The sequence below is a fragment of the Puma concolor genome, chromosome B2, assembly GCF_028749965.1.
Source record: "Puma concolor isolate L17-30 chromosome B2, mPumCon1.1.hap2, whole genome shotgun sequence".
Classification (NCBI taxonomy): Eukaryota; Metazoa; Chordata; class Mammalia; order Carnivora; family Felidae; genus Puma; species Puma concolor.
The window spans coordinates 139,096,142-139,121,865 of record NC_141671.1 but is presented as its reverse complement, the minus strand read 5'-3'; the positions used below and the strand labels follow the sequence as shown (position 1 = coordinate 139,121,865).

The 25,724-nt window shown below is 38.9% G+C and overlaps 1 protein-coding gene across 18 annotated transcripts in view; it reads left to right on the top strand.

Annotated features, from left to right (window-relative positions):
- SYNE1 (spectrin repeat containing nuclear envelope protein 1) overlaps positions 1-25,724 on the top strand; it is a 480,528-nt gene that overhangs the window by 364,213 nt on the left and 90,591 nt on the right. For all 18 annotated transcript variants that reach the window (XR_015251658.1, XM_086708164.1, XM_086708163.1 and 15 more), the window contains 16 exons: positions 2,080-2,253; positions 3,682-3,813; positions 4,539-4,735; positions 5,415-5,547; positions 5,893-6,075; positions 7,299-7,448; positions 8,278-8,454; positions 8,913-9,068; positions 13,216-13,371; positions 16,269-16,439; positions 18,647-18,780; positions 19,182-19,386; positions 21,724-21,906; positions 22,463-22,609; positions 24,560-24,714; positions 25,135-25,282. Coding sequence is in view for 17 of the 18 variants with exons in the window: in XM_086708164.1 (XP_086564290.1) it covers positions 2,080-2,253; positions 3,682-3,813; positions 4,539-4,735; positions 5,415-5,547; positions 5,893-6,075; positions 7,299-7,448; positions 8,278-8,454; positions 8,913-9,068; positions 13,216-13,371; positions 16,269-16,439; positions 18,647-18,780; positions 19,182-19,386; positions 21,724-21,906; positions 22,463-22,609; positions 24,560-24,714; positions 25,135-25,282 (2,601 nt within the window). In the remaining variant the exon portion in view is untranslated. The remainder of the gene's footprint in view (positions 1-2,079; positions 2,254-3,681; positions 3,814-4,538; positions 4,736-5,414; positions 5,548-5,892; positions 6,076-7,298; positions 7,449-8,277; positions 8,455-8,912; positions 9,069-13,215; positions 13,372-16,268; positions 16,440-18,646; positions 18,781-19,181; positions 19,387-21,723; positions 21,907-22,462; positions 22,610-24,559; positions 24,715-25,134; positions 25,283-25,724) is intronic.

Sequence of the window (25,724 nt, the reverse complement as noted above, 5' to 3'; positions counted from 1 at the left end):
GGTAGGTTTCTATAATTTTGTGAGTTAAAAAGAATACCAACGTTCCTAGTAATTTTAATTATCACTTCCTCACTAGTATTAGCCAGGCTTTCTCCTATCATAAATTACAACCAGTGGGAAACTTGGGGACTTTCTTCGAAGTGCCCAGCTTCCTTCTTAATTCTGCTTTTGTCCTCTGTGTCTTTTATGCCCATTTATTCCTCTAGTCCTAGGTGTTTTCTCTGCCTTCTGTTGCCCTGGACAAAGGCTCCTCTCTGTGCCCTGGGAATGCAGAGCTGCCCACTCGGCTGTGGGATGGGGTTTCTGTCTCTTACATGTATCACTCAGTTCCTCTGGCCCTTAAGTACATGCTCCTCTGGTTGCTGTAGGCCTCCAGAGTTTATTCTTGGGGACAGTGAGTCCTCTTACTACATGATCAAACCTGGGGGGCCTGAGATTGCCATGTTCCATGGCCAAGCTCAGGTTAGACACTACTCCTTAATAAAGGAATGCCTGTTTAATGTGCACACAACAAATAACTCTTGCATTATTAAAATGATTACAGAAAGAAGAGTTTGCCAGTCTAGAAACCCAGACTCTCGGACTGTAGGAATGTCATATGCATGGAAACTTTGAAAATCCTGTTGGATTATAGATAGTTAACATTATGCTAGTTAACATGTAGCTCTTAACATGTGGTGTCTTATAAAGGTAAATTTTGGTGGGGAGGGGGAATTGCACTTCTTGCTATTTTTCCCAGGGAGTTTTGTCCAAAACTTTGTGATTTATTAAAGCCTTATCATTTGGCTTTGAAAACATTGCTTTAAAGTTCACAGCTGGTTTTCCTCAAATCTTTGACAACAGCAATAAAGTATCATGCTGAGTTATTCCAGAAAGGAAGCTAGGATCAATGAGCATAAATAACGGAGACGTAGGCTCAATAGGTAAAGAACTCTAGAAGGATTTGGTTGCATGGAACAGATAACTCTCCTGGCCATGGGAAGACCATCCAAGGCCATTAGCAGGAGATTGGGTTGTAAAAGGAATATCAGTTTTTGGTGCATGTTGGGCTAAATGACCTCCAAGTTCTCTTCCCACTTGAAGAGTCTATGATTTAATAGTTGTCAGTGAAAAATGAAGATACTGGCTTCTGTTGTCCAGACGTTTTCTGAGGGAGAGCTCTGTAGTGAACATGTTCTATATAGACTGGGTGGTTCAGGGTCCTCACCCACAAAATGGGAACTAAAACTACCTACCTCATAGAATTGTTACAGGGTTAACTGAGTTGGTCAGTAAAGCGTTGATAGAGTTTTAGCATATAGCACACACTAAATATTGTTACCAACTCCCAGCCCTTCAGCCCTAACCACAGTGGAGGGAACAGGAAATGGGATGAGCTCTGTCTCCCTCCTCTGGGGCCTGTTACACATAAAAAATTAACATTTAAAAATACATTTGTAGGACTGTGCAAGGCCTACCATTCTGTCGTGTGTAAGTATAATAAAAGGGAAATTTAAAACTGCGTAACAGCAATCCGTACACGTCAGGCTGTGCTTGGCAGTGAGTATTGGAGCACAACAAATGCTCTGGGAATTCGGAAGAGTAGAGTTCAAGCCCAACCATAAAGGAAGGAAAGTCATGAATGTGTCAAGTGAGGACATCTTGGGAAGTATGGCATATACACAGAGGCCAAAGAGGGGAGACTGGTTGCCAATGTGTCTGAGGGACAAGGGAGGCCAATTTGTGTGGTGGAGTTAATGAGAGTCTTCCAGATCGTATACAGGGATGAGGCATTTGGAGAGCAGAGGAGTTTTATCAACAGCTGGTCCCATCCGAAGGGCTCTGTTTGCAGGGACAGAGTATCTACAGCACATCACATGTCAGTGCACTTGAGGGGAGGGATGAGAGGCCAATTAAGAGACTGGAGTTCCCGTCTCTGCAGGAAGCCATGAGTGCCTACGTGAGGCAGGGTCTTGCAGAGGTGGGAAGATAATGCTCATATATTGCCTGAGTTCCATCAGCTTTTACATGTGAAGCAGCTTTTATTGTAAGGTGGTATATGAATGAGTCCCTGACCTCTTTCTACCTGAAAAATTGCAGGAATACTTTCAAGGCCTGGAATCTCATATGATCCTGACGGAGACACTCTTCAGAAAGATAATCAACTTTGCGGTCCTACAAGAAACGCAGTTCCACACAGAACTGATGACACAGGCTTCAGCTGTACTGAAACGGGCTCACAAGAGGGGGGTGGAGTTGGAGTACATTCTAGAGGTGAGACTCCTGATGTAACATCTTTCCTACAGCAGACTCAACTGCAAAGCATACCCTTAATGGAAGATGTATTTATTCGTGCAATTCACCTCAGAATTGGAATTCCCAATTCTCGGAGTCCCTCAGACTCAGCCTCGTGTTCTGTCTTGTTTCCCTTGTATTTCCTATTTATGTTTGGAAAAGGCTGTGCCATGCCGTGAGTGAGCTAGATTCATCGAATACTGACTTTGGACAGCATGTGACGGTATTTGGGGTTTTGACAGTGAGACTAAAGAGTGGCCGATCTTTGCTATCCATTATTAAAAAAGACTTCACATGATTTTTAAGAAGAATTTCCAGTTTCAAATAAAATAAAAATGAGAATTTAGGAGCGAGTGGTTTGGGATTTCTCCTTAGTAGAATGTCTATGCTATATATTTATATTTATTAAATGTTTGTGGTAGCTTTTTTTGTTTGTGAATGTAACATATTTACTTTGCTTTACTACATGAAGTAAACACACCCTGCCCTTTTGCTGAAATCATGCCCTCATCATTACTGTGGTAAAGAATGAAACCACGCATATCAGATGCCTGATATGTTCCAGATGCACTATGTACATTATCATTTCATCCTCACTATGGACAAGATAGTTGTTATTATCCCCATTTGTTTAATGTTATAAATTAAACATTTTTAATGTTATACATGTTATAAATTAAACTTCTCTGAGGTTCAGAGAAGTTTAGTAACTTGCCCACACTCATACTGCTGGTAGGTTATAGACACCCAAGCGTGTTTGCAATGCTTTTCAGGGTCGCCATCTGATTACTTGCTTCAAAGCCATCTTTTGCTTCCCAAAGCAAACCAAACACAAACATCTCCAACTAACTATGTATTTTTTATTTTTTAATTTGTTTTGAGTGAGAGAGAGAGAGAAAGAGAGAGCAGAAGAGGGGCAAAGAGAGAGGAAGAGAGAGAATCCCAAGCATCAGCTCAGAGCCTGACACAGGGCTTGAACTCGAACTCATGAACCATGAGATCATGACCTGAGCCAAAAATCAAGAGTGGGGTGCTTAACCGACTTGAGCCACTCAGGCGCCCTTCCAACATAACTTTGAAGTGAATCTGTTGAATGCGTACTTTGCACAAAAAGAAGATCGTGGTTCTTTAATGAGGTTTTTTTTAATGTTTATTTATTTTTGAGAGAGAGAGAGAGAGAGAGAGAGAGAGAGAGAATGAGTGGGGGAGGGGCAGAGAGAGAGGGAGACACAGAATCCGAAGCAGGCTCCAGGTTCTGAGCCGTCAGCACAGAGCCCGACGCGGGGCTCGAACTCACGGACCGCGAGATCATGACATGAACTGAAGTTGGACGCTCAACTGAATGAGCCACCTGGGTGCCCCATAATAAGAATTTTTTTAGCTTATAGACTGATACTGTGTTTCTAGACATGGTCTCATCTGGATGAAGACCACCAGGCGCTCAGCAAACAGCTGGAGGTGGTGGAAAGTAGCATCCCAAGTGTGGGATTGGTGGAGGAGAGCGAGGAGAGGCTCATCGACCGGATAACACTCTACCAGGTCAGCGTCCAATGGCATCTCAGTGTGAAAAGTTGCCACATTTCCTTTTGAAACTTCCCTGTGGTTTTAACTGAATCTAAACAAACTTGCAGTCAAATATTTTATTAAGTACTTTTACTTTTATTTCAAGCTATTAACATTGTTGAAAGCAGATAGATTTTAAGTATTTGTTTTATAATAGGAACATAAGATCTTTTTTCTTTTTTTTTTTTTTTCCTGTTTATTTACTTTTGATAGAGAGGCTGAGTGTGAGCAGGGGAGGGGCAGAGAGAGAGAGGGAGACAGAGAATTCGAAGCGGGCTCCAGGCTCTGAGCTGTCAGCACAGAGCCCGACGCGGGTGCTCGAACCCACGAACCGCGGGATCCTGACTTGAGCCGAAGTCGGCCATGTGACCAACTGAGCCATCCAGGCGCCCTCTTTTTTCTTTATTTAATGTGAGATCTCTTTTTGAAAATTCAACTGAGCATTTTCTGTGGTGCGTGTTGGTGTTACAGCTTGATAGTTTTAAATGTACCTGAAGTTACTACAGAAAAAAAAAAAAGAAAAAAGAAGGACATCTATACTTAAATATAGGTTAGCCATCTCAACATTTCTTGGGTGCAAACGGTTGAATTCTGACTAATAGGGAACAGAACATTACGAGCACCAGAGAAACTATAATTCTTGAAGAGAAAAAAAAATGCATCATCCAAAGTTTTAACCTGGTATTTTCAATCAATTTTAGCATTTGAAATCCAGCCTTCATGAATACCAGCCCAAATTATATCAGGTGTTAGATGATGGGAAACGACTGCTCATATCCATTAGCTGCTCAGATCTAGAAAGCCAACTCAATCAACTGGGAGAACAGTGGTTGGATAATACCAACAAAGTGTCGAAGGAACTTCACAGATTGGAAACAGTACTGAAACACTGGACCAGGTAATACAATGGCTGTTTCACATAATTTTAGATTAGCGCTGCGGGCTCTTTCTAACACTAGTGGGTACGGGCTTAAAGAAGATAAGGTCCCCCTAGGCACTTATCTTGTAATCCGGAAAATAAAGGCGAAAACAAAGGCTTCCCTCCCTTAGATTCTTGGACAATTGTATAAACACGCAAGTAGAAGTGGGCAGGGAAGCAGGTACCCAATGCCCCTTACCTTTGAGCTCTGATCCTCCCTTGCCTATTGGCTGTACGTGGGTGTTCACAGGAAAACCTTAGAAGGGAACATAGAATGAAAGTATGTTCGAGAAAGTAAGGGCAATGGGAAGTATTCAGGAGAAGTGGAGGGTTGGTTTTACATCATGAAGTACTCTATTTCTATGCCACCTTTACTTCTAAGAACTTTTAATAATAGTCATCTAATATTTTCTAAATATTCTCATTGTGAATGAGTAGGAGAAAGATACGTACTTTTTTTGCATTCAGCTTAGAAATGGGAAAGCTGAAGCCTGCTTAATGTTTAAATTTGAAGGGAATTTGAGAGTGTCCCATGCAGGGCATTATTCTCCCAGACCTGTTGTATCTCTTGTTTTAAAATTGGCCTTGCTGAATAACATGGGTTAGCAGAAAGGAGGTATCAGAGGTTTACTTGATAGATGCATTAATATAATTACAGATATCAAAGCGAATCTGCAGAACTTATTCACTGGTTACAGTCTGCAAAAGACAGGCTAGAATTTTGGACTCAACAATCTGTGACAGTCCCACAAGAACTGGAAATGGTCCGTGATCATCTAAATGCTTTCCTGGTAAGCCTAAGAATCTAAAACATTTGATTCAATTTTATATACTTAATAAGCCAAGCTCAAGAGAATTTGTCAATGTTAACTATGTGTGGTCAATAATTATGCAAAATACTAGGGTTCAACATTGCCTCATTAAAGTAATTTTCAAAGAATGGCTTCATTGTTGGCTTTCATTCAAGGCAACGGTATACTTTTTTTTTTTTTTTTTTTTTTTTGGTCCTCTGGAGTGCTAAGCATAACTCCTCTTGAAGACGTATAGAAAAATTGTTTATGTAGTAAATGGTTCTCTTTTCTTAAATTAAAGGTCTAACTATTTAATCCTGATTTGAACATTGCTGCTCCTTTTAGGAGTTTTCCAAAGAAGTGGATGCGAAATCTTCCCTGAAATCATCTGTTCTGAGCATCGGAAATCAGCTTCTTCGATTAAAGAAAGTGGACACGGCTTCCCTACGTTCAGAACTGTCACACATTGACAGCCAGTGGACTGATCTGCTGACAAATATTCCGACTGTACAGGAAAAGCTCCACCAGGTATAGACATAATCATAGGTTTAATTCATAACCATTGATTTAAGCAGTAGTCAATGGAAAGAGTGCTAATCTGCTTTTGCTTTCAAGTGGAGATCTGCTCTGTCATGGACAGTTTGCCTTTTCTCTCTTCCATTGTTCTGCACACTAAAGGTGAGCTGTTCTACAAAGCCATACCTACAAATGTCATTTCTTCCAAGGACAACTTCTTTAGTGTGTGTGTGTGTGTGTGTGTGTGTGTGTGTGTGTGTGTAGTTGTAGTAGAAACTTCATCTGGCCTTGTTTAAACTTTCTTTGTATAATGTGGGTTGCTCCACTTCCCTCATAAAGTGAATAGTTACAAGAATTCAATCACAATGTATTTTCAAGACTTATAATCTCGCCCATAATAGAACAACTGGCATTCAATAAATTTAAGTACTTCCCTTCTCTGGAAATATACCTCCCTTCCCTGGATCCCAGACAATGTATATTTACCTCTCTTTGATATTCATCACTCTACCAGGTATGATAGCTGTGTTTAATGTTTGGGTCTTATCCCTCCTAGTCAACAACTATATATTTCCATGAGGGGCAGGAAATATCTCGCAATCATCTCTATATCTTTCTGCACCACATAGAAGTTAATAAATATTGTAAATGATTGCCCTTGTTCCTCCAAATCATTGTAATAACTAACTGCAAAAACGTATGTTAGATTAAGTAAGATTCATAAATCTAACTATATTTTAGTTAAAGAGTAAGGAAATTGGCCATGCTCTTAGGAATAAATATTAGAGTGCCAAAAATCTAGAAAATGATAGTTTGTAATGTGGTATTTTTCTTTCTTCCTTTAACATTCCTGAGTCATAATACACAGAAATTTTTACAAGATAATTAATAAAATACATCTGTTGAATGTTTTGTAGTTAGGTTTTTTTTAACTCATAAAACTAGCTATAAAATAAGAATAATATTTCCTTCTTGCTGGTATTTTGATTAATTAGTTAGTGTTTATACAATGTTTATAGTATTGGATATCAAGTGAACATAAGATGCCTATTATTGTTCATTGTTTGCCTGATGTTTAATTTCAAGCTTGTACTAAGGTTAAGATCCAAAAATGTCATTAAGAAGTGTTATCTCTTTTGGCACGTCAATAAATATTAACGTAGGGTTTTGGGGTTGGCAGAAAGTTGGTTTGAATTTTAACCCTTGTGCCTTCGTTCTGTCTCTTACTCGGGCAGCTCCAGATGGATAAGCTGCCGTCCCGCCATGCCATTTCTGAACTGACGACTTGGATTTCTCTAATGGAAAATGTTATTCAAAAGGATGAAGAGAACATAAAAAATTCGATAGGTTACAAGGCAATTCATGAATACCTTCAGAAATACAAGGTAGTGGAATTTTTTTTTCTTTTAACTTTTCATATTTTAGGACTAGTTCATTCAAAAGAACTCAAAACTCCAATTATGCACATCAGATTTTGGAGTGGATGTTTCATACATAGTGACCAGATAAGGGTACAAGGGTAAAAAAAAACTGCCTCCCTAGTTGTAGACATAGGAAAGCTGTCCGGTGTTAGGAATAATTTTTAAAAATTTTTTTCAATGTTTATTTATTCTGAAAGAAAGAGAGAGAGAGAGAGAGAGAGGGCAAGCCAGCAGGGGGAGGGCAGAGAGAGAGGGAGACAGGATCCTAAGTAGGCTCCACTCTGTCAGTGCACAGCTCGATGCGGGGCTCGAACCCATGAATTGGCAAGATCATGACCTGAGCAGAAATCAAGAGTCGGTCAGTTAATCAACTGAGCCACCCAGGTGCCCCAGGAATAATTTTGAACTATTTAAAAAATAATAAAAATAAATGCTATAATTTATGAGTATGTTATAGTGAGGTTAGACAATTTATCCAATTCTACATACATTCTCTACCTAAAATGTATACATATATTTATATTCAATATATTAATAAATTCAAAATTTTATAAATTTTTATATATTCAAGTCAGTAATTTATACTTTTATAAATTCAGTATGTTCATATATTATATGTATATATTCAATTTCTGATAATAACGAGTTATAGAATTATAAGCAGATTGTGTCATTTGGACTAAATCACAGAAATGATAAGATTAAAGTTGTTTAAGGCTTTCCAATTCCTGATAAAATATAAGACATTTATGTGCATAACCTTGTTTCTTTATTTCCTCCCTTCACTTTTCAGGGCTTTAAGATAGATATTAACTGTAAACAGTTGACAGTTGATTTTGTGAATCAGTCCGTGCTACAAATCAGCAGTCAGGATGTGGAAAGTAAACGTAGTGACAAGACTGATTTTGCTGAGCAACTTGGAGCCATGAATAAAAGTTGGCAAATCCTGCAGGGGCTAGTGACTGAGAAGGTAAGCCACGTGGCTCTTGCTGTCCAACATGCCAAGACCAGGGACGGTCTGTAAAGAAAACTCATTTCACAAGCAGTATAGCTTCACACAGCACACAAACGTTTCTGAAGGGGACACCACTGAACCCCATTGCGCTAAATATTCTTTACTCTCGTTCATGATTTTCTCTTATTCGTCTTCTACTCTTCACCCATTGTACGTTGTTTTACTTTTTTAAAGGTGCCCCTTAACTTCTTTTGCCTTTCCAAGTTGACTTTACTTAATTACCAATACTAGTTAGTCACCGGCTTCTACTTTATAAGATTTGTTTTTTAATCCTCTATACAATAAGCTGTATCTTAAAAGCTCTTAATTTAGAGGGAGTAGTGGCTTGAGTAATTGGAGGAAATGGTGGCTTGAGTGCCAGTGATTTGATTTTAAAATAAAATTGCAAACTTCATTTCATTATGTGTGTTCAGATCCAGCTGTTGGAAGGCTTATTGGAATCTTGGTCAGAATATGAAAATAATGTGCAAAGTCTGAAAACTTGGTATGAAACCCAGGAAAACAAACTAAAACAACAGCATCGAATTGGAGATCAGGCTTCAGTTCAAAGCTCAATGAAAGACTGTCAGGTACGTTGCCCGGGGGGCTGACATGGATTTGTCATAGTTTCATGGCAGGTGCCAAAGGAGTTTTCTGGCCCTGGGAGCTGAAAGTTAAATACTGAAAAAAGTTGTATTTGGTAATGAATTTCTCTGATTATGTGAGTTTATGAGGTTTTTTTTTTTTAACTATTATGTTTTTCACCTATTTAAAATAATTTGAAATTATGAGAATCTTGAGACACACTCTGAGGTAGACACAGTGCTACCAACTCCCACATGCTACTCATCAGATTTAATACTTAAACATTTTGACATATTTTCCTGAATTACTCCTTTTCTTAAATATTTTATAGTGAATCCCAGACATCATGTCATTTTATTCCTGCATGCTACAATACACGTCTCTAAGAAGTTGACATTTTCATATATAAACATAACATCCTTATCATCACAAAAACTTTGACAATAATCCCTTAATGCTATTCAATGCTCAGCTCATAACACTGTCTCTACAATTTTCTTTAAAACGTCTTTTTTTTCCAGTTAATTTATTCACATAGGGATACAACAATGTCCACATGCTACATTTGTTATTAGATCTCTTAAGCCTCCTCAGTATTTGTTAATAAAACTAACTTGTTGCAGAATCTGTAGACTGGTCCCATGTTCAGGATTAGCCTGTGGACTTTCTTTAAGATGTCCTCTGTATCCCCTGTATTTCCCATAAATGGACGTTAGCGCTAGAGGCTTGACTGAGTTCTGTTTTCAACTCTAAGGAGCAGAGTGCTCCTCAGACAACAGCGTTACTTTCTCCCACATCCTCTGGGAAGCTCCAGCAGCATCTGCTCATTCTACCCTTAATGGTGAGAGTCTCTCCTGCAAGTGGAGTGAACATGCTCTAAATGGTTTCCAGTGACTTAGGAACACTTAATATTTGCTCAGGTATTCTTGTTTATGCAAAAGAAATGTGAGTTATTGCAGGTAATGCTGTAATGAAATTTTGAAATAATTCAGTGATTTCTAATACACGGAGCAGCTGTGATGGTTCTCTGTAGTGTTTCCCAAGAACAGCCGAAGACTCAACTATAAAATAACTCTACAGGAACGCACCTTTCCCCAAATCTTGTTTTTATATTGTAGACTCCGAAAAGAAAGGCCTTTCATAACAATCTTCCTTCCAACTGGCAATTTTTTCTGGGGGCAGATGTAAAGAAAGATCTATTTAAACTCTCAGTCAAAGCTTTTCCATTTAGAAACGGAAGAGCAGATACCTTTGTGCTGGGCTGACGCGCTAATAGATTGTAATTTCCAGCGTGCATAAATACGGCAGAACCAACATATAGAGAAATACCCTGAAATTAAAAATATGCTTCTCATCAGAAGATGGGTGTATAAAAGACTGAAGACCAAAATTATGCCTCACCTAGCCTCATAGCATTTCCGGGTTTCCAGGGGCCAGTAGTGTTTCTAATTTCGGCCATCAATTTTTGTCTATCAAAATGCGCCAAAAAATCCAGAATTTCACAATTTTACTTTGAGGGATGAGAAGTCTGACCTCTTAAGCTCCTGAGTGTTTCCATTAAAATGAAAAGATAATTAGCAACATTAGTGCTTCTTTGTTCTGTCATTGTGATAAACTTTACTGTTAGAAGTGAAATAATGCGTTAACTTTTCCTTTTTAAAAAAATTCATCTTTAATTTTTATTTATTTTTCAGAAGGAAAGAGCATGAGTTGGGGAGGGGCAGAGGGAGAGGGAGACACAGAATCCAAAGCAGGCTTCAGGCTCTGAGCTATCAGCATAGAGCCTGACACAGGGCTTGAACTCATAAACCATGAGATCATGACTTGAACGAAAGTTGGGCACTTAAGTGACTGAGCCACCCAGGTGCCCCTAGATTTTCCTTTTTACTTCTTTCTCTCCTACTTTTTTTTTTGTTTTTTTTTTTTTTTTTAACATTTATTTATTTTTCAGACAGAGACAGAGCATGAACAGGGGAGGGAGAGAGAGTAGGTAGACACAGAATCTGAAACAGGCTCCAGGCTCTGAGCTGTCAGCACAGAGCCCGACATGGGGCTCTAACTCGGGAATGGCAAGATCATGACCTGAGCTGAAGTCAGATGCTTAACTGATTGAGCCACCCAGGCACCCCTTTAAAAAAAATTTTTTTTAATGTTTATTTATTTTTGAGAGAGACAGAGACAGAGCACAGGCGGAGGAGGAGCAGAGAGCTCCTCTTTCTTTTTCATCTCATTAATGTACTTTTTGCCTGCCATTTTCCATTTTGCTTTTTTTTCATGACCATACCTTTTATTTAACAGAGATGTTACTACCAGAAAACGAAGTGGAGGTTTGGCCAAGTTTTACTCCTTTTCGGACCCAAATTTGAGTCTCTCCCGGAAGGTCACACAAGGCAGTGTCAGGAGGGAAAGCTTGAAATGTGGTTTAAAGAACTTAACACCAATGCCAATTAGTGATTTCAAATTTAGTCATTTTTTTTTTTTTTGAAACAAAGAACAGAATGAAAGTAACCCACGCAGTTATTTTGGGGCATCACGTATAAATCACCACAGCTTAACAGCAGGTTCTATTTGGCAGTACCATAAACCTTGATAAAAATTTATTGTCATTTTTGAGAAATTGTTCCTCTGGACCAAAGTGTGATGTTCAAGCCAGCAGACTTAAATCGGTGACTGGATTCAACCTTTATTTTGTTTAGAACATCTTGAATACTTTCCCACTCTTTCAGAGGTGATTTATTCATTTAAACCAACATAAAAAATGATACTTATGAATTAACTCAAGTTAAGAATGATTTATTATAGCAAAAAAATGTTAGGTTTGGCTTCTTTCGTCAGTGATCAGAAACAGAATCATCTTTTAATTATTATTGAAAGGAAAGGAAAACACACTTTCATTTTGCACAAAATATATATTTCAGTCCTGTTTCCTTCCTGGCTTTTGCTTTTATGCCAACATAAATGTGCAGGGCATTTTAGGGATGTGTTTTGAAGCAATGGGTCGTTCATTTAATATTGCTCACTAAAAAAAGTTAACATCTATGGGTAAATAAGGATAAATTTATTTCCAATGGTTGGATTTTAGAATCCTATTAGAGACATTATGGTTAATCTTTTAAAGAAGTAGAGAGAGAAATCCTTAAATAGTGAAATTAATGGTGTTTTCTATACTGCATAGAGGACCTATAACCCTAGTAATCATTATATTCATTCTCTGGTTAATTATCAAAGCTGTCAAAATATTGACAGAATTATGAAGTGGAAATGAAAGAACAATATTAAAAACGAAAGTGATCTCTTCAGGCTACTAATTGCATGAATTTCTAATTACTACATCAAGAAAAAAATAGCTTCATGATAATTAAGGAGAGAAAAATAAATAAATTGGTACTGACTCATGGCTGATTACCAAATAGTTGACTATAATAATACTATCCTATGTGAGCCAAGTTTTTAATAGCTTTAAAAGATATTCCATATATTCATTATATATATTTCATATATATTATTTTAGAATTTTCTTCACTTTAACCTCCATGGCTACATACCTACATATCTAGTTCTTTTTTTTTCCAATGTTTATTAATTTTTGAGAGACAGAGACAGAGTGCAAGTGGGTGAGTGTCAAAGAGAGAGGGAGACACAGAATTCGAAGCAGGCTCCAGGCTCTGAGCTGTCAGCACAGAGCCCGTCGCGGGGCTGGAACTCGTAACCATGAGATCATGACCTGAGCCAAAGTCGGATGCTTAACTGACTGGGCCCAGAATTCCATTCTATTGCATGTCAGCCTAGGACTGTGTAACTTTTCCAACACCAGGATTTATGATTTTAAGAACATAAATCATGTTATTATTTTTCACATATATTTCTTTCCTTCTGACTCCTTAAAAAAACTTACCTGGTGCTATGTCTTTATCTAGTAGGTAATCAAATTTTGCTTTTTAAAAGTTATGCTAATTTATCTTGGAATAAAAGGACTATTTTAAAAATTTAATGTAGGAACAAGTAATGCTGTGTGAAAATGCTCTCCTGAAAATGACAAATTTTTTGTATCAATAAAAAATTGCGAGGATATGAGACTGTAATGGCTCAATTTCAGTGGACTGCAGAGTTCCGTAATAGAACAATTTAAAGTGACTGTTTTTAATCTCTCAGGATCTAGAAGATTTGATTAGAGCAAAAGAAAAAGAAGTAGAGAAAATTGAGCAGAATGGACTTGCTTTGATTCAGAACAAGAAAGAAGAAGTCTCTGGTGTTGTCATGAGCACGCTGCGGGAGCTCAACCAAACCTGGGCAAATTTAGACCACATGGTAATAACTGCTTGCAGAGACCTGACGTTAAGACCATGTTTTTCTTCTCATGTCCACATGTGTCATGGATTTTGGTTTTCCTGAAATAGCTGAGTAGTTACAGAATATCAACCTTATCTCTTTGTACTAAGTCTACTTTATTAATCTCCCTTAAAAAAAAAAAAGTCTAGCTTTGGATATTTCCTATAACAGACATTATCATGAACATTACTCTCTTAATAGTCTCATCCATTCCCATGTCCATAGATACCACCTAGGCACAGACAGTTATCAAATGTGTCTCCCCAGCCTGGATTTCTTTCCTAAACTCTAGACAGAGACAGAGAGAGAGATGCAACTTCTAGACATCTCTTCTTACAGGACCAGTAGACATCTCAAACTTGCATGCCAAAGCCAACTCCCAACTCTTGCCCCACAAACCTATGCTTTCTGCCATCTCAGTGATTGATGGCTCTGCCCGGTTGCTTAGACAGAAGACTGTGTGGTCATTCTTCACTCTTCTCTTTCTCTCATTCCCCATGTCTGGTCCCTCAGCAATTTTGTCAGCCTTCTTTTCAGAAGAGATCTAGAATCCAGCCTCTCCCCCATCTCTGTAGCCCTCACCTCGGTCTAAGTCAGCATCATTGCTGGCTTTGGTTATTTCCGTGGCCTCCATGCCAGAGAGGTCCTGTTAAATGGAAGCCAGATAACACTAGTCATCTGCTTAGAACCCCTCAATAGCTTCTTGCCTAGTTCAGAATGAGGCCAAAACTTGGCCCCATGACCTGGGCTCTCATAGTCCCTTTGACCTGTCCTCTGCTGTTGTCCCATAGGTTCCTATTGCTTTTGATCTCTCCTTACTCTTGAACTCCAATGGCCTGTTCCACACCCAGGGACTCTGCATTGACTATTCCCTCCATCTGGAACACCCTCTCCCAGTATCCTCATGGGCTACTCCCTCTCCTCAAATTTCTTGTTCAAGTTCATCATCTCAGTGAGGGCTTTCCTGTCTACTTTGTTTTAAATGACAGCTTCCACATCCCTATCTCACCCTCCCTGACTCTCTTCTCTGCTTTGCTTTTATCTATATTATTTATCAATTTCTAACTGAGGATACAGCCCACTTGTTTAAATTTCTCTCACTAAAATGTAAGCTCTATGAAGACATTTGATAAATACATGCCGAATGGAGTGCTGAATCCTCCAATAATAAATACATGTAACAACAGATACTGCTCTGCACACACCTGTGTGAGTAGTTACCATCCATACTTTGTAGAGATGCGGGCTAAGGCACAAGCAGGTTAGGTGACTGGGACCCTTGGAGCACAGCAAACAGCTCCTTACAGTCTATGTACTTGTCCAGGTGCAGCCTTCGAGTCTGTCCTTACCTTGTCTTTAACCCAGTTTTAAATCTATTTTATTTTATGCATTTTTATAAACAATTACAAATCTGGGAACTAATTTATCAATTAAGTGATTCTTTCACAGAAACATCTTTTCATGAAAAACCAACAAAAATGATACAAAAACTAAATAGACTGTTTAAAAATTCTGATTAATCTCCTGGCTTTGTTTTCATGTCCCCCCCTGACTTTCTGGGTGAAGTCCGCCCCCTCTCCAGTCCACGCCTCTGGGCTTTATACCATTTGTGAGGCAGCACTTTTGTAACCCTTTGGCCTATTCGATATTAGTTTGGTTGGTTTCAGCATTTTTCATTTATGCTAAGAACAAAATCGGAGAAAGCAGGGACAAATTAATTTATATGATCTCTTTTCTTAATTATGGCCATACTTACTCCTTATTCAAAAGATTACATTTAGAGGATTAAGGGTGACATCCAGGAAGTCCAAAGTAGATATCTTTATAAATGATACAGATCAAACTAAGAACTTACATTTTCTATTGCAGATAAGTCTAGGGAAAGAATGTTCTTAGATGTTTTGTCTTAAGATAGGAATTTGAGAGTTTGTGTGCGTGTGTGTGTGTGTGTGAGAGAGAGAGAGAGAGAGAGAGAGAGAAGAGAGCATGCATACGTGTGATGGAAGGAAGGAAGGAAAGAAGGAAGGAAGGAAGGAGGGAGGGAGGAAGGGAAGGAAGGAAGGAAGGAAGGAAGGAAGGAAGGAAGGAAGGAAGGAAGGAAGGAAGGAAGGAAGGAGATATATAGATATTTTTTATTTCATTTCTTGGGACCAGACTGAGTAGATTCAAATCTAGAACTCTCATATTCTGATAGTAGGATCTCAGGTGATTTTCATAACCTGAGGTGTCTCAGGTTTTTTATCTATAAGATGGAGATAATAATTACAGCCACCACATAAGGTTATTATAAGGATTGAATGAGTTCATGCATTTAAAACACTCATTTAATATATTTCCTAAACTGTGGTATTAAATATATTGACCTTTTATCACTTTTATATAATATAGATATATAGAATGTATATTATGTATATTACATACAAAGGTCCTATATTACCTTTTTAAGCATTTAAATTTGGACTGAGTAGTCAAAAGTATGAAAGACATAAATTTCAATATTGCTACATATTTTCAAATCTTTTTTTTCTAGTTTATTTATAATGCCTGAAACCCTGATGAAGTTCTTAGATACTAATGTTGCTTCCATCAATTCAATATATATTCTATCATTTTTTTTTGTTGTTGTTTATTTATTTTTGAGAGAGAGACATACAGAGCACAAGCTAGTAGGGGCAGAGAGAGAGGGAGACCCAGAATCCAAAGCAGGCTCCAGGCTCCGAGCTGTCAGCACAGAGCCCGACGCGGGGCTCGAACTCGCAGACTGTGAGATCGTGACCTGAGCTGAAGTCAGACACTTCACCGACTGAGCCACCCAGGCGCCCCTCCATCATTTTGGATATTATGCAATTATAAGAAGTTTCTGTCTCTTTCAATAGGTTGGGCAGTTCAAGATACTGTTGAAGTCCGTGTTTGACCAATGGAACAATCACAAGGAGGCCTTTGATGAGATAAACAGTTACCTCATGGAGGCCAGATATTCTCTTTCCCGCTTCCGCCTGCTAACTGGTTCTTTAGAAGCTGTACAAGTTCAGGTAGACAATCTTCAGGTAAGGAATGAATTTAACCCATCTTTAATATTCTCTTTAGTTTGCTAAAATTAAAAAAAGCACATATGAACATCATCCTGGGATATTGCTATATATTGTTTACTTTTAATTATTTTTAAGTATTTAAAATTATCTTTTTTTTTTTTTTTTTAATTTTTTTTTCAACGTTTATTTATTTTTGGGACAGAGAGAGACAGAGCATGAACGGGGGAGGGGCAGAGAGAGAGGGAGCCACAGAATCAGAAACAGGCTCCAGGCTCTGAGCCATCAGCCCAGAGTCTGACGCGGGGCTCAAACTCACGGACCGCGAGATCGTGACCTGGCTGAAGTCGGACGCTTAACCGACTGCGCCACCCAGGCGCCCCAGTATTTAAAATTATCTTAACCCACTTTATTTTCAACTTAATTAAACTTGCCTGTGGATAACGCATTTCTGGATTAGTTGGTATATAACCAAATGATTTAAAAAATTCTATTACATAAATATCCATGTGAGTATATTTTATAGAATGATTTTACCTTCAAGCCAGCCTCCCTGACCCATTGTCGCTACCTTGTGTCTTCCCTTTCTCTCTTTATCCTGCTTCTCCCAACATATTCTAAGGGATTAAAACGAAAACAAAGAGAAAGATAGCAAAGTGGTAAATTTGTAAACTATTAAGTTGTTTTCCTTTTGTTCAGCCTAGTATCACTGGTCTGTCTGATGTGTACACGTAAGCCTCTTTTTCTAGCACTTACTGCTTGGTTTCCTGTGTGCCTGTCATCACTGTACTCCTATAGAATGACATCGCTGCTGTTTGACCCTACAGAGCACTCTGTCTTACCTCAGGCCACTGCCTTCAAATCAGCTATCACTCTTACTCCCCTGTGCACTGGGCATTGACCGGGCACTGTCACCTGTGGCCGCTCTTTCTCCCTGGCTAACTCCTGCAGACTACGGGATGGGCAGGACAGGCCCTCCGGGGAGGGGATGCCAGCAGGAGCCCAGCATGTACCCTCTTTACATTAGTTCGTTTCCCTGCTTGGCAATGAAAGTTCATATGCTGCCGACCTCAAACGCCACCTCTCTGAAGGGAATGCTTTTTCTTGTGGATGGGATAAGAGGGAGGGAGGATAAAACATACATATATAATTTCTTTAAACCTTAAATAGTTGTTGCAGATACTGAGAATCATTAAAACGTGCTTTGAGAATAGTAAGTTTGAAAACATATTTTCTAGCTTTGTGGCAATTAGAAGTACTTTTTAGGGGCACCTGGGTGGCTCAGTCGGTTAGGCGGCCGACTTCGGCTCAGGTCAAGATCTCGCGGTCCGTGAGTTCGAGCCCCGCGTCGGGCTCTGTGCTGACTGCTCAGAGCCTGGAGCCTGTTTCAGATTCTGTGTCTCCCTCTCTCTGACCCTCCCCCGTTCATGCTCTGTCTCTCTCTGTCTCAAAAATAAATAAACGTTAAAAAAAATTTTTTTTTTTTAAAAAGAAGTACTTTTTAGTGTAGCCTGTTCTATGTCTAACACCTGCATATGCTGTCTTAAGATACAAAAGGGTTTTGATTTGATGGCGATCAGATATTGGTGTTAAACAGAACTCGGTTTTTGTAGCCTACTTCACCTAGAGAGTTTTACTAAGAACTGAGTCTGTCACCTCAGCAGTATTTCCGGGGAAACGTCTTCCTTCAAGATGCTTCACTGGTCCTTGGTAGAAGACTGTGCCAAGTCTATAATCTGCCTAGTAAATATTCCTTGCAAGGAAGAACACCCAGATATAGTACTTATAAATGGTACCCAGAAACATCATGACTTCTTAAGGTCTAGTTATTGGGATTTTCTGGTAGAACACCTGTAGGTATGTAATACAAAGGAGACGTGGGTTTTGACTTTGAACAGCAAAGAGAACCAGTGTGTCAGATGGCATGGCTTCCTACCAGTTGACGGACAGGGACACTCATGCGAGCTTTTCCAGCAGAATTCCAGATGCCACTGTAAGAAGGTTTAGTTGCTAGGAATCCCATCTTACACCCATAAGAGCAAAATCATTAAAAGAAGAAATGATTATCTAATGAAAACTTATAAAGCATTGGAACAAAGTCATGGTTTATGTATGTTTATGTACACATTTATGAAAACAACTCTAAATTACTTTTAAACTCGATTATTAGAATTTGCATCCTGTCACGTCATCTGTGGCACTTTTTTTTCCCCCCCCTTGGGAAGAATCTTCAAGATGATCTGGAAAAACAGGAAAAGAACTTACAGAATTTTGGTTCCATCACCAACCAACTGTTAAAAGAATGTCACCCACCTGTGACAGAAACTCTTACCACCACATTAAAAGATGTCAATATGAGGTATGGAACATGCTAATTTTACACTGTTATGCATTATTTTACATTACAGCCTTATTATAAATAATGATACAGCTAAAACTTGCTGGCATTTTGAAATTGAGCTTTAAAGACTCTATTCATGTTTTGATTTTCACAAATGAATTTAAGGTAAGAAAATGCATTGAAGAGGCTTAGAAAGAAATGAGAGCTGCTACATATCCCAAGATTGACCTCATTCCTACTATCTACCCCTGAAATATGAGTGAGCCATATTACATGATAAAATTATGTCAGATTGAGACGAGACATCCCTGCATTATTTCCATATTCACGTGAAGCAGGGTCATGAAAAATAATATAGTAAATAACGGCATTTGTTGAGAGGTGTTAATCTGCCCATGAGTGTTGGCTGTTGTTTCCAGATGGAATAACTTGCTGGAAGAGATTGCTAAGCAGCTGTGCTCCAGCAAGGCACTCCTTCAACTTTGGCAAAGATACAAGGACTACTCCAAACAGTGTGCTTCTACGGTTCAGCAGCAGGAGGATGGGGCCAGTGAGCTCCTGAAGGCAGCCACTAACAAGGACATTGCCGATGACGAAGCTGCAACGTGGATTCAGGATTGCAACGTATGTTTAGGAACGCTGGCGCTTTCCCACCACGCGGGTCTTAGACATCTCGAGTTTAGCAGGGCTCGGGCTGATTGTGGGTAAGCTTCTGGTACATCTCAGTATGTGGGACAGCTCTCCAAAAATTGTTTGTAAGTATCAGTGAGGCTCCTGGGTTTTCAGAACACAGTTGCACGTGTATCAGATTTAAGAGGCCCCTCCCACTGTTTCGTGTTTAGAGAGGAGTTGTTTTCCCATTTTTTCCTAATGGCATCCCATCCATGTGAAGATTTGGGCTGTTTTTACAGATTTGATCAATTTGAGAAATGACCACATGGAGAATAATGTTGTATCTTTTAAAAATCTGTGAAAAGTATTATCTATATCTTATGTAAGCATTAACATCATTATTTCTTCTAAGAATTTAATAGTAGAAAGAAGTCTTTCTCTCCTGACTTACTGGAATACTTCTTTTTAATAAAATATTCCTCTTTTTTACTGAAGTTGCCAATAACCTACTTTAGGTTTTCAGGAACAGTTCTCTTGTTTCACTCATTCCATGCTTCTGACTCTTCGTCCTTATTTGTCTTTATTTTAATGAACTTGTTTCAAAGACCTTGTAAACTTTCCCAAATCGATGTATTAGAATTAGGCAAGTTGTAAAAAGCACATAAATAAAATTTCAACCTATCCTAATACCTTCACATAAATACTGAATAAATTACCTTAGAGCCAAAGTTTAATATTTACAGTAAAGGTAATGTAATGCTTTTCTCCCTGACTTCCACATTTTATCTTTATAAGATTCGTGATTTTTTTAAAAAGTTTTTTAATGTTTATTTTTGAGAGAGAGAGACAGAGACAGCACAAGCAGGGGAGGGGCACAGAGAGAGAGAAGGAGATACAGAATCGGAAGCAGGCTCCAGGCTCTGAGCTGTCAGCACAGAGCCCGATGCGGGGCTTGAACTCACAAGCCTTCGAGCCATGAGATCAAGACCTGAGCCGAAGCCAGCTGCTTAACTGACTGAGCCACTCAGGTGCCCCAAAATATGTCATTTTAAAGTTTCAGTCCTCCTGAGTTGATATACACATACCTGTTTTAGAGGGCAACGCTCCAAATTATTTCTCTGAATTTGTTAAAAATCTATGTCAAAATCAGAGGTGCCCCCCCCCTTTTTTTCCCTCCCTTTCACAAGAGTCAATGTATAGGCATAGCAAGCTTTGCTCTTTCCACTGTGTCTGGTGGGTCAAGAACCAGTCATTTGTCCCAGTAATTCACTTTTGCTTTTAATTCCCTTGCCTTCGGGGATGTGTCGAGGAAGAGATTGCTACGGCTGAGGTCAGAGAGGTCTTTTCCTGCTTTCTCCTCTAAGGTTTTGATGGTTGTATGGAAACCAATTTGACAATAAATTTCATATATAAATAAAAAAAAAAAAAAAAAAAAAAAAAAAAAGAACCAGTCATTTGTCATCTCTTAGTGGTAGAAGGAAACTAGAAACAGGGAATTTCCATTGGCTTAAATTTTGAGCATATGAGTGTCCCACAAAGAAATGGAGGCAAGAGAAACTATGGCAAAGAATGAAGATACAGTCTTCTTTTTATACTGCTTGACTCTGCTCACCAGAGCCATTGCTGGGGTTCTATGCCCCACTAAAACAGGAGGGCCCATTGTAACCACTATAATGTGACCACGCACACAGAAGATGCTGTTGACAAACTCATCCCTTGTGTGTATAATATTAATTAGAAAAAGGCGAAATGTAGCACTGTGGGTTTTTTTTAACTTTCTTTTTTTAATTTTTTTAACATGAAATTTATTGTCAAATTGGTTTCCACACAACACAAACTCATCCCTTGTGTGTATAATATTAAGTAGAAAAAGGCAAAATGTAGCACTGTGTTTTTTTAACTTTATTTTTTAATTATTTTTTTAATATGAAATTTATTGTCAAATTGGTTTCCACACAACACCCAGTGTAGCACTGTGTTTTTGATTTGATACCAGCTACAGGAAAAGATAGGAAGAACTGCCCAAATGTTTCATTATTGGCTCTACTTGTAGTCGTGTTTCTTCTTGTTTATGTATGTTTCTCTGCAGTTCCCCCGATGTCCTACAATGAACCCGTGTGATTTTTATTATAAGAATAGCACATTTATCTCTAAAAATGTTAGCACCCATCTGGTTTTAAACATCAGGTTTAATGCTTGATCATTTTTCTGCAGGTGAAGGTGATTTAGTGTAATAAATCAACAAAGTAAGAACTGAGTGCTTCTAGACGTGTGGACCTTTGCTGATTATCAGTTTAAGGAGTACCCTTAGCATGTTGTTGCATAATGGCATATTTTCATCATCTATAGGATCTCCTCAAAGGCTTGGGGACAGTGAAGGATTCCCTTTTTGTTCTCCGTGAGCTGGGAGAGCAGCTCAAGCAACAAGTGGATGCTTCAGCAGCATCAACTATTCAATCCGATCAGCTGTCCTTGAGTCAACGCTTATGTGCCCTAGAACAGGCTCTCTGCAAGCAGCAGACCATGTTACAGGTGTGTTATAAATCGGGCGTTCTATAACATCTGAGCCTCAACACAGGAAAAGAAAATTTTTCCATCGTTGAGACCTTGCCTCTTTCAAGAGCAAAGAATTAAAAAGTAGACAAACTTGGAAGTTCCAGTGGGGACAAGGGAAGGTGGGAGTCTTTCACTGTCCTTTCCAATGTAATTTTGCCCCTGAACCAATGCCTCCTTCTAGAACACTGAGTAAAATGTGTTCAACTAATAAACACTAAGTGGCTTTAATATTGACATTCATGTTTATATAGCAAGTTTTTGCCAAGAATCAGAATATATTTCTATATTTCTGTTTGGAAGTATATTTTACAAATAACTTTAGTTTATTAATAAATGGTACATAGGAATAATTCTGTTTTCAAAAAATTACAGTAATAAAGAGAAGAAAGCTTAAATCATATAGCCTTGTTTCTTTAGGAAAGGCATCTTGAGGATGGCACTTTGACACAACGATATGAAAAGTAATTTCAATACCCACTTACCCTTTAACTAGATTTCTAAATATCAATTTTCTTTTGTGGGAAAAAAAAAGGCTGGAGTTCTTGACTATGAAACCTTTACCAAGAGTTTAGAAGCTTTGGAGGCCTGGATAGTAGAAGCGGAAGAAATATTGCAAGGGCAGGACCCTGGCCACTCTTCTGACCTCTCGACCATCCAGCAAAGGATGGAAGAACTTAAGGTAAGTGCTTTCAAATCCTAGCCCCAGATCTTCTATCTTTTGTCCTCAAAATCTTAAGGAATACTCACAACTCCTAAGATAGGCATACTTTTTATTTTGAGCTTCCAAAGAAACCCTTGCCAGCTCTGTTTTCCTGGAGTGAGCACGCACTGATTTCACAGACTGCGGTGGGAGCCTGGCCAGGAGCAGCCCTAGGACCCCAGCTCAGTGCTGCTTCTCCCCTCTTCCCATGCCCAGTGGGCAACCTCCTCCTTCATAGCCCATGGAACCTCCATCCCCGTCTCTACCTTCCTCTCCTACACAAGCCCCCTGTCTCTCGGATCCTGGCAACAGCCTCCGTGACTCTCCTTGCAGCCACTCCTCCCCCTCCAGCCCACAGCGGCCAGAATGATCTTCTAAAAGGTTTTACTTAATTATGAACTATTTTAAACAGTCAGTAAATAAAATAATACCATAGACATGCCAAGTTCATTGTCTTTTTCCTCTGCTTAAAACCCTCCGCGGGTTCCCACTGCTCTCCCAGGGTGAAGACCGGTGTGGATTATCAGGCCCAGGGTACCTGGCTTGCACCTTCTTTAGGGCCTCATCCATCTCAGCATCCATCACAGTGCTTCTGTGGAAACACACTATGTTCCCCTTTCCGGAATTCCTTTTTTTGCCCCACCAACTCCCTTCCCACCAAAAGGAATTAACTTTCGGTCATTTTGTTCAATGTCACTCTCTTAAGAAAGTTTTTCTTTTGTTCATGGTCAGGGTCCCCAGGGACACACTTCCAAAGTACACTATTTTTTTTTCTTAAATTTTTTTTCATACCAGTTAATTATGTTCATGTGATCAGGTGACCACTGTTGTGGAATAGTATTGTGACTCTATTATTAGAAGAGTATCTTACAGTCTGTAAGCCCCATGAGAAGGACCATGCATGTGAGTTTTGTTCATGTGATATCTGTCCATGGAAATTCTGCCATTTGGTTGTTAAGCTTTTGGCTTCAACACTTGGGAAGATTTATTCTGTCTGCAGGGTAATGAGCCTATTTCAGAGCATGAAAAGAGAAAACACACAGCCAAAGGTGTCCTGACATTTCCTTCCTCCTGTAGCTGGTTTCCTAGATGGGGTTATAGATGCCCACATGAAAAACAGAAAAGACAGCCTTGTCCTATGTTTGAGATCTGAAAGCATAGATGGTATTGTCAGCTGAGTCTCACCAACTTTGGGATTGGGGCCAAGGACCTAAAACTGAAGCTGTGACATAATGTGTGGTGGCTTCCAAACTTGAATGGGATCGTGTTCCATCTAGCAAGAGGTCCACAGCTCCTGTTACCCAGACCTGCCACCTGCTAGCTGGGGGGCCTTGCGCAATTTACTTACAGATTCTCAGCATCTTGTCTCCCATCCTGAAATCGGAATAGTAGTGGTACTTACCTTATGGTATTGTTTTGCAAATGAGTTATTACCTGTAAAGCTCTTATAATAATACTTGGTTTATAATAAGTGCTTAAGGAATGGTAGCTATTACTATTATAGTTGTTGCTATTATAAATGTTATTATTGGTGTTAGATAATAATGGAGCAGAATAGCACAGATACATGGAATATACAGGGTAAGAAATAAGCCTTTTCAGTCATCAGCATAATTTTCATCCTTCATCAGTTACCAAGAATTACTTATGAGTAAACAGACCAAGTAAATAATACACATCAACTACCTACATGTTTAGTGAAACCAAGTAAGTAGCTGTAAAAGCAATTGCAGCAGAAGCACTGGAAACTGATTAGGAGATGTAGCTCTTTTTTATTTGCAGCTCTGGAGATTACAAGTAAGTGGCCTAGAAATGCATAGGAGCCCAAAGACTGGCTTCTTCCAGAAATCTGAAGTCCACTGTGCAGCGTGAAAGAACTCTGCCTTTTCTTACCATAGTGCTAAATTGCCTTTTAAATCTTGCTTTCAGGGACAGATGTTAAAATTCAGCAGCATGGCCCCAGATTTAGACCGTCTAAATGAGCTTGGATATAGGCTACCCCTGAATGATAAAGAAATCAAAAGGATGCAAAATCTGAACCGGCACTGGTCTCTGATCTCCTCTCAGACAACAGAGAGATTCAGGTAGAGTAACCAAGAGATGTTTTGGCCACTCTGATAGATCAGTAGAAATGAGTGCATGGCTTGTGTACATTTATAAGTTCCGAGTCTTTCCAATGATACTTACAAAATTTGAACCGGAAGTGGCAAATTCAGTGAAATGGTTGCCCATGCCTAAGGTACTAAAAATTGTTGGAACAAAAAAATTTTAAAAAGAAAATTCATATAAGAATTATTAAAGATACATACATAATTTTATCATTCTTAAAACTTACCACTTTAAACTTTTATTCTTTTTTTTTTTTTAATTTTACTACCTGAGGTGAAAACTTTGTGGTGGTCAGTTTAGAAGTAGAGGCAGAGGATATTCATTTAATCTAGTTTTATATACTAACAATATAAGAACGAAAACATAATCATATTCTCTTTCCTTTGGTCTGTCAGTAAGTTGCAGTCGTTTTTGCTACAACATCAGACCTTCTTGGAAAAATGTGAAACATGGATGGAATTCCTGGTTCAAACGGAACAAAAGTTAGCAGTAGAGATTTCTGGCAATTATCAGCATCTTTTGGAGCAGCAGAGAGCACATGAGGTAGGTTATGCCAGTGGGTTTTCGGGTAATAACAATACCATGTGGAGGAGTTCAAACACTGTATCTTGTGTTGATAGCTCTTAAGCTTGGAGTTTTCCCATCTTAATTACAAAAGTGTGGTCCAGTTCTTTGCTTCCATAGTTGGCTTTAAAAATGTGTCAGGCGTCAATATCCTGTGATGTATACTGCCGGAATTGTGGTAAAAGTCTCCTTATGGGGGGTAAGGGGTGGGGAGAGGGATCAGGGGTGTGTGTGGAAGGAATGCAGAAAGACAATTTTTGAATTGAGTTACATACTACATTAATATTGCCAAGGCTAGTTGATTAAGAAATTATGCCTTGATCACAAGTCTTTGATAAATGAAAATTGTGTGTTCTGTAAAAAGCATTTCTGTACCAGATATCTCCAAGTGTACCTCTTGGTCAAGACTCATTATAATTAT